The sequence below is a fragment of the Fopius arisanus genome, unplaced genomic scaffold (assembly GCF_000806365.1).
Source record: "Fopius arisanus strain USDA-PBARC FA_bdor unplaced genomic scaffold, ASM80636v1 scaffold00001, whole genome shotgun sequence".
NCBI classification, from domain to species: Eukaryota; Metazoa; Arthropoda; class Insecta; order Hymenoptera; family Braconidae; genus Fopius; species Fopius arisanus.
Window position 1 is genome coordinate 1,025,125 of NW_011887740.1, and position 9,201 is coordinate 1,034,325.

At 36.7% G+C, this 9,201-nt stretch overlaps 2 protein-coding genes across 3 annotated transcripts in view; one reads left to right on the plus strand and one right to left on the minus strand.

Annotated features, from left to right (window-relative positions):
• The window catches only part of LOC105267113 (uncharacterized), a 13,720-nt gene extending 5,146 nt beyond the window's left edge, over positions 1-8,574 (minus strand). Inside the window, exons 1-12 of one of the 2 annotated variants that reach the window (XM_011305868.1) lie at positions 8,428-8,574; positions 7,544-7,641; positions 7,394-7,448; positions 6,796-6,990; positions 6,042-6,198; positions 5,791-5,976; positions 5,510-5,605; positions 5,338-5,448; positions 5,156-5,262; positions 4,853-4,985; positions 4,608-4,735; positions 80-1,130 (exon numbers count right to left, since the gene is read on the minus strand). In XM_011305868.1, the coding sequence (XP_011304170.1) occupies positions 80-1,130; positions 4,608-4,735; positions 4,853-4,985; positions 5,156-5,262; positions 5,338-5,448; positions 5,510-5,605; positions 5,791-5,976; positions 6,042-6,198; positions 6,796-6,990; positions 7,394-7,448; positions 7,544-7,641; positions 8,428-8,567 (2,457 nt within the window). In that variant the 5' untranslated portion in view covers positions 8,568-8,574. Of the gene's footprint in view, positions 1-79; positions 1,131-4,607; positions 4,736-4,852; positions 4,986-5,155; positions 5,263-5,337; positions 5,449-5,509; positions 5,606-5,790; positions 5,977-6,041; positions 6,199-6,795; positions 6,991-7,393; positions 7,452-7,543; positions 7,642-8,427 lie in introns of both variants that reach the window. The other variant, XM_011305786.1, reaches the window with a different exon arrangement.
• Positions 8,575-9,027: 453 nt separating this feature from the next.
• Nipsnap (protein nipsnap) overlaps positions 9,028-9,201 on the plus strand; it is a 29,519-nt gene continuing 29,345 nt past the window's right edge. Inside the window, exon 1 of the mRNA XM_011305545.1 lies at positions 9,028-9,111. The gene's annotated coding sequence lies outside the window, so the exon portion shown is untranslated. The remainder of the gene's footprint in view (positions 9,112-9,201) is intronic.

Below are 9,201 nucleotides of genomic sequence, written 5' to 3' on the forward strand. Positions count from 1 at the left end.
GCAGATTGACTCGTAAAACACTTCACTTCACTAAAATATAAAAATAAAAATGTCCTATCAATAAAAAGAACTGAAATACCTCATCTTTTTTATCCCTCGGTGTTTTGAAGCCAATGATGTTCTCACTTCCCCTGTACCCCCTGTCCCCCCAGCCCCCCCTGTCAACTCCATGAAAAGTCCGATCAGTCTCCGTAGAATCGGACTCTGAATCAGAGCTGTCCTCGCCACTCGACATCACGCGTGTAACTGTCTTCACATCCCCAGTAATTTCTCCGCATCCATTGCCCTCCCCCCCAGCAATTGCGCACTCCCCCGTATCCCTATCAGACCCATTAACCCCAGGTGCATTCAGACCCCCCGCCCCCAATAAAAACAATCTAGGAGGGGCTAAAATGATATCCCCATTCCCCAAGAACTTGTTCCCAACTTTCTTGATGTCCTCCTCCCTCGAGCTCTCCAATTTTCCTGGAGAACATGCCGACGAGTCCGACGATTGACTGATATCAGCTGTTCGATATCCAGTGATAGCCTCAACGCGCCCCTCATTATCATTATCATTATCATCACTTTTTGAATTCCGTGGAGGACAATTGTCTATTTGATTATTAATGGTGGTATCGTTTCTCTCACTTAGTTTGTGAGACTCAGCAACACCTCCACCGTCCTGGACCTCGAATACTGTGTCAATGTCGAAGGAGCGATGAAACACCGATATCTTTCTCCTCGGGGTTTTTTGGCCCGTTGACATCTCAGATTTATCGATGCCCTCACCTTGCTCTTGCAATGGTTTTTTCAATACTGAAGCCAATGCCAATTGTCCACTTTCCCACTGGATTGAATTTGCCTGACCCAATGTAATAGCGCTACCTTCCACAGTGCATGAATTTATTTTTGGTGCAATCTTCTCGTGAAAAAATGACGGTATGTCCTCGTGCCGGGCAGATGCTACTGCAGACATTGAACCAAACCCGTTCGTTGACCCTAGGTCCTCGATATTTGTCACATTATTTTTAATATCTCTATCCAACTGGCCAACGTCAACCAACTCAACTTTATCCTTGATCTCGGTCGCTTTACACGTCAGAAATACATTCGGTGTATTTATTTCCACTGGGAGGCATACCTTGATCCTGGAGAAGATAAATAAATTCGCATTGAGGATCAACGGTGCGTGGGAAAATTGTTTTCTTGGATATTTGGGGGAATCAGAGCTGGACAGAGTTCTGTTAAATCTTTGCTAAAAAATTGCCAAGTTATCTAGGATTTTTTTCATGTTTTACGAAAAGCTTCCAAAATTCGCACATGACAATAATTGATTGTGCGTTGTCTAACAAATTTTATAAAATCGGTATCAAGAGACTAGTATGACTTTTTTAAACATTTTATTCAACATTTTTTTTAATGGATTTTTAATGTAATTTATAGAAGAAATTGTGCAAATTTTTTGAAATTGAAATTTTACTGGCAACGCGAATTTTTGTCGTATTGTTATAACTTTTTCACATAAATTCTCAGAAGTTCACTTGAATGGCGCTAGATTTTTTATAAATACATTCAGCCTCTGTAACAGCATCCAACTCCCAAGAAATCAGTTAATTCACAAATTTTCCAACTCTTTAATCTCGTTCCTCCTGTTATAAAAAAATTGCCATCTCCATAAAAAAGCGATTGTTGATTTCCGCAAACGTGATGACATCCATAAATATCTCAAACCCGTCGTTAATACTCCGCCATTCTAATCAAAGTTTACACATAATTTGATGTGTCAACGAAAATTTTCACTACATATTACGAGCTATCTCAGCCCCTAGACGGTTGTTTCCAATTTTTAATAAATCTTTCATCTGCATAAGAATTTTCCAGAAAAATGTTTGTACGAAACATGCAGTGAGAGCCGTGTGGAGAAGGAATTTCAAGTTTGTCGGTGTTCAGAGGCCTTGAGAGTTAATTGTATAAACAAATTGCCCGGTGGAACGTTCAATCAGGAAGCGGGGTTTGCAGTTGGCAAGTTAATATCTGTCTCGGAAGTACTCACATTAACAATCAGTCGGTGATTGATATGAATTGAAGATTATCAGCACAAGTTTATATATCCGAATCACCAGTTTAATTTTAGTTTGTGAATTTTGTTAATTTTGATTTGCTTGGAGGCGCGTGCAACTAGCAACTCTTCCTCCACCGGTTTGACAATGTTCTCCCATTCCCTCGCTGAATGAGCGCAAGATAACTGGTGTTTCAGATCTGGGTGGGGGGATTAAGAACAAAAAGAGATTTCAAATAAGACGGAAAAGGTAGAGTGGATGAGGATTAATGCAGCGACTGGAACATGAAGAAATGAGTAATGAAAAAAATATGTGAACGAGTTTCGCAGGAGGTGTTACCATTCCCGAGACTGTCTCGACGGCATGACCGAGACAGATCAAATTGTCAAGGTGAACGACAGACAGCGAAATTATGGTAAGAGCGGAACGGACAATCAAGGAAGCCAATTGTTTAAGGATATTTAACCATTTTCGGTAGATATCATTTTTTTACACTCACAGAAAAAGTATATTTCGTAACAAGTGCGGAAAAGTGATTTTTGGAGTGTGGGAGATTTACAGGACAAGCCGAAGGCGAGTGGTATAATCCCACGTGCCAGAAACACCTTTCTGCACGAGTTGCGATATTTTTCTTCGCAATGTGCGGGAAAGTCACTTTTCGGCACACCATGATGAAATTTACTTTAATTTGGGCTCATAGCGGAACCTATGACTCTACCATCCAACATCTTTAGTATTAGCTAGTCTCTCCGGTCTTTTTAGAAATTAGGGATGTTATACACCCTTTCCTTCTACATTCACCCTTTTTTTCTCATTTTTCTGACAAATTTACGATCGATTAACGGGAGGAATTATAATGCTTTTGTCATCATTTTTATTTTTTACAATTTTTTTTTAGTCGTGGAGACGTTTGTTAGACGCATTAGAGTTGTTAGATCGTTGGGACAGTGTTGAATAGTTGTGTCCACATCTGGTTAACATTGATATTAACCCAATTACGAGGGGCGCGAAGAGGTATGGAACAGATTGGAGCATCAGGGTCATAGTCGAGGATAACCACTTTGACGTGAAATGAAATTCCTGAGGTTCATTTGCCATTATGGATTGATGGGTTTTTATCTCCTCGGATTGCAGGGAAGCTGCACGAGTCATTTTTTTTTAGAATCATTGAAATGCTCAATGGAATTCAGATCATAATTGTAACAGCAGATAATTCCGATTTTCCAACTTCATTAAATATCGGTTGATCAAGAAAAGTATTGATTAAAAAAAAAAATATCAAGAGATCTTTTTTGTTGGTAATTTAATCAGCTACAAAAAAGTACTCCAATGTTTCCATCATAAATTGATAGGTTTCGAGATAGCGGATAACTTAGAAATATAGAATTGAGAATTATGTGCAGAGAATTCCTAAATAATCGCATCATAAAAATCTATTTGTTTAGCTGACTGATTATGGCTTCATTAGTTATTTTATTGTTGTCGAGTCGAGGAGAGATCGCATACGAAACGAAACACGAACATCAGTGGGATTTTTTTCTGATATATCGTATTTTGAAGGCAAAACATCCTATTGTGGAATACTCACGAGAACGGAAAAATCCTAATGTTTGTATAGAATATTAAATAAATGATATTCCTTTATCATTCTGCTCGGTTATCTTGTCACGTATGAAAAAATTCAATTGAAAAATAAGATTCTAGTAACTTTGTTCACCAAATACCGATTTATCAATAAAAGTAATTATTCTAAGAGACATTGAAGGATTTTTTTTTATTGAAAATTGAATCAGCATCAAAAATTAATTTAATGTTTTTCCATACATCGACAGTTTTCAAGATATATCGATCATTTTAAACGTTTCGTCCTGATTTAATTGGTAATAATCATTCTTTAATGGAAAGTATAGCTCTAGGGGTTTTGCAAACAGATTCAATTGATTTGAAAAGGTATGATGTTTATATTTTATTCTAACAAATTCTACCGAGAATCGGGAAAGAGTAAACTTGTTTGTCTCCGTTGCTCTTTACGATTCCACTGAGCGAATGCATGAAGGAGGAATAATGGAAAGTTCTGGTGATTTTTCCCGAAAATTGTGTCAGCCTTATGACTCGGTATAACCCGGCAATTCTCGAAGGACAGCGAAGTCTCTATTTATACGTCGCGTAACTCACATGGCCTTGCAACTGAGATTGGCACAACCTGTCTCTATTTTTGATACAATATAGATATTCGTTCATCATCTGAATGCTCACTTCATTAATTAATCATCATTGCCAATTACCCGCAATAATGTCATTAATTTCAGAGAAATCAGTTGCAAATTCATACAAATCGAGTTTTTAATTTTTTTCTCATATCGATTTATCTAAAAGATAGGCATTTCCATGGAGAAATGATAGAAGACTTTTTCGTAGCTTATTCAATTATCAAGGAAAAATTCCTCTTAATATTTCCTTTTAAAATCAATAGTTTTTCCGATAAATCGATAATTAAAAAAATATTGTATTCGATATATGTTACTTTCCAGCTTTGTTACAAAAATTTGTGAATGAATTACTCACGGCGAATGCAAGAAGTCGTTGAATGTGCGGATGGAAAACTCCTTGAAGTATTCACTGGTAATTTGAGGATCGGCTGAGACCTGTGAACTTGAATTGGTCGTTGATGGCTTCCTCAGTGCTTCTGACACCTGGAAAGAAACTGAATGATGCACGGAGAGCTGGCAGTATTATCATAACAATAAAGTAGTTTTTATCTGTGACGTGGATCACTGGACATCGTGGAGACAATTTTTTTTTGGGCTCACCTCGTAGGACAGCTGCTTTATTCTTTCAAATATCTGGAGAATTGGCGAGATCTCCAGGTCTGAATTATTCGGAGACTGAGGGGATTTCCCTGGAAGGTCACATCTCTTAGTTTTCCTTATCAAGTCGATGATTCTGGAAATTAATTTTCCTCAATTTTGTTGAATTTACAAAATGATTTAAAACTCTATAAACAACTTAGTCGAGTTTTCCTCATATAACTGATGATTCTAGAATTTTCCGAGCACAGAACTTCAGGAAATTCTTTAACATAGAATATCGAAACAAAAAAAAATCTTTCATACTTGTCCATTTGTCTCGCAGCCTCCCTGATTTCACTGTTGCACCAATCTGCTTCGAACTCCAACTCTTGAATTTTCGATTCACACTTCATGTCGTAGAAGGAAAACCCCTAGAAAATAAAAGACAAATGCATTCTCGACTTCATTGGAAGTATCAACTCGTTAAATTATCACGATTAACCCACTGAGGCCTTCAACTCTGCGTACAACGACTCCTCCAGTTGCACTTTTTGGTCAGTTTGATACTTCAGATTATCGTCACTGGAATTCAAATACCTCGTCGAAGTCAGGCAAACCTGGGAGTGTATAAATTTTTTATTATCTCCATTGAGTCTATTTTTGAGTGGGATAAGTTACCTCTTGGTCCAGAGAGGGTGGGCAGTCGAGGTTCAACAGCCTCATCTTCAGCTCGATGTTCTCACTCGTCAAGTCGTCACTCTTGTCCTGCATATACTGAAAAATAAACAGAAAATATATCTACAAAACGTTTCCGATAAAATTTTGTTCAGGTGTTGAAGAAATCGATTCAATTTTTGCATCTTTTCCTTTCCTTCGAAAAAATCCTGCAGATAATTTGGTTCTTTTGACTTTGGAAAGAAAAATGTCCATAAAAAAATTGATGTAATATTGTGGCTTACGCGAATCCTCTTCTCATAGTCGTCCTCCAAACTGGCAATGGAGTCCTTAATCTCATCAAGATTATGCTGCAGGGTCACACATAGAATCTCCTTCTCCTCTAATTTAGACTCACACACTGACAGTCTCTTATTACAGTAGAGTTTATCTCGATTCAACTCGTCGAGGCTGCGATTGAAAGTTTCTTTCTGCAAGACAATAATCGACTTGCATATTGAAATAAATAGATAGCGATATAGAAATATTCACGCACATCGATCTCAAGTTTTTCAAGAAGTGCATTACGCTCTTTATCCATTTTCTGCAGTGCCACTTGACATCGCCTTTCTTGCGCCTCCACCATATTTATCTTCTCCTTCTGCTCGTCATTTTCCTTCAATAATTGGTCGCATCTCTCTCGCATTTGATCCCTGGAAAATTCCCAGTAAAGTCGAATATTTTATGCTAATCGTGTTTTTTATCTTGTGATTATCTTGTGAGCTTCTTGTCGAGATGAATTCTTGGAAAATGAATCTAACGGTATTTCTTGTCGAAACCACTTGTTCTCGCAGATTCCAATAGTTTCTTTCTCTCAATCACAAAAAATTAAACAGATTGTCTCGAAAAAAGAGAGGTTGAATAAAATTATTGATGAATTGTTTTCAATCCACAATCTATAAAAATTATGAGACAAACTGAAATAATAATGGAAATTAACTTGGCCGATTCTCATTTTCGAAATTCGGAATTTTTAATTTACAGTTACGAAATCTTTTGAAATTGCACTGGTTCTGTACTTGATAAAAAATCATAAACAATTCCGAAAAAAATAATTAGGAATAATTAAGGATGTTCAATCAAAGGGAAATCCCACCGTAAATTTTCCAGAAAAAAATGAAAAAACGTGAATTTTAATCGAAGGGGTATAGAACCTCCGTAAATTAAAAAATCAAACGGAATTCAAAAAAAAGTTCTAAGTGCAGTTGTAAATAAGCAGGTAATGATGTTATCCATCGATTATTAATTACAATCTCTGTTGGAACAGGTGTAACTGTCGCTGGTACTCATTGGCCAATTCCTCGGTTCGAACCAACTCATCTCGAAGAACTGCATTTTCCTCGTCAAATCGGCGGACTCGCACTCGAAGTTCAACTTCAGTGTTATTATCCCCGTCTTTGTACGCTGATGAAGTAGTCGATCCCTCGCTGAACGCTTCGTCGCACCTTCGATAAAATAATCGCTTAATCAATTAAATTATTACCTAATTCGATAACTTTAAGAGAACCATCGCGATTTCTCTAGAGTCGTATACTTTAATTTTTTCTTCAAGAAAAAAGTATTACAGAAAGAGTCTAGTACAACACTAAAAAATTACTTATGAGTCAGTCATTGAATATTCAATATCTTGACATTCTTCTGACATTCCGTGATACTTTACCATTCATTAAATTAAATTATTTCCACTCAATACTTTGAAAATTCAAAATACTTAAACATTCGTCTCCTGATGATAAATAAATAATACAAAATGTAATAAATTTCTGCTAAACAACACATTTCTTTGACAGAAAGAGTCACAAGAAATGATTTAATTCTTATAATCAAAGAAACAAAAAATGCATTTACTTAGACCTCACGTCACTGTCTGAATTATTCGTCTCATCGTCCCATGTTGTAATTTCTGCTGCAATAAAAAAGAGTAAAGTAGATAGAAAAAGCGAAAGTAATGATGACAATTGAAAAAAAAAACGGATTGAAACGATCTCTCAGAATTACCTGTTTTTAATTCACTCTTAGTCTCATCATCGTTATCGTCCTCATAACCGTTCACCTGACGATTCGTATTGGCCATCCTGTCTGCATTGAAACTGAGCCTGCAACAAGCAAACAAATCCTGCATTTCCTGGATAATTCCTTGACAATCATCCATGAGTTCCTTTCAATACCACAATCCACATGTAGTCAAAGTCAAGTTCAAACTACTATATTATCGAGTCGGAATTACTCGGCAGGGCTTATCGCACTCCACTTGCAGCAATATAATAACAATTCTGCCGGTAAAATGATGCATGCAAATGTGTAAGGAAGAGTTAGCGCCGTCAAATCGTCGTAAACTAGTGGAATACAACATTTTTTCGGATTGGGCGATTATTCTGGTGAACATTCGAGACGGCTTTTTCCGGTGGATGCCATGCAAAAAATCTCTCAACGTTTTTTCCACGTTGAATCACTCGATTTTTAGATAAATTTCGTTTCGTAATCGACTGAGCTTTTTTATTCCTCATTAACACTTACATAAATAATTAATACAACGAATAATTAATTTGAAACTTGGTTAATAAAAATGTTAAATAAATGGTTTTTTTTATATTCGCCTCCTTTAAAATCTTTTTTTTACGTGGAATCGATATTTAATAAGATTATAAACATCTAGAAATTTATAACAATTTTGGAAAATTCATTTTGTAATTAGTAAAAGATTAATTATTCGAAAATAATTTAAACTTATCAATAATTTTTGCAGTCTCTTGTTGAGAGATTTTTTAAATAATCTTCAAAAAAAACTTTTCTGTCAAAATACCTAGAAAAAACATTATCACAAATAGAAGATGAGCATGATTATAATAAATGAAAGAATGACGAGAGAAAAATTTATTTACCGTCGCCTGAGCCGTCTCTTGGCATTGTTATTGTTTCCATCCTGCCAGGGGGACACGAGTCGCCCTGAGGTGACCCATTGTCGTGTTGTTTCTTCACAAATTGCATTATTGATTAATCTGTCCTCGATAATTTCATCCATAACTCCTCAAGATGTATCTTCAAACTCTCAACCAATTCAACACAAATCACTAATCGTCAGGATAAATCGGCGATGACAGGCCTATCAGAAGGAGGGACTCTAGACGTTCGTCATGCCGGTGCTGCCAGTCTTCTTTCAAATAAAAATGTCTTCGCGTCGTCTCAACGGTTCAATGTGAAAATTCAATGGAACAGACACTTCGATTTATCCATTTGACTGACAGTTTCATTTTGTTTTGATCCGTTATTCCTGTTCAATTGTTTCGGATTAACAAGGCATTCCGAGGTAATAAAATAATCTCACTTTGGGGTTGCGCTTTTGTTTGGGAGTTGAGGAATACGCGGAGTTCTGGGAAACTGTGGATAGCACGCGATTGTTCTCTTATTTTTCGTTTTCGTCTTGGCTATCGGATGCGTGTGAAACTCGTGGCTATATCCGAACAAAACATGTGTCAGTGAGTGAGAAATTAATGGAATACTGTTGACAACACTCGTGTTATGTGAACACAGCTGAGCAGAGTGGGAGAATCCTGTCAGAGCAATGGGTGAGTGTCACAATTTTCATTGAAACTATTCTGTCGATATCCCTGCGAGAATGAAAGCTGGAAAATTTCGACGAGGGGATTTTTTGTAGA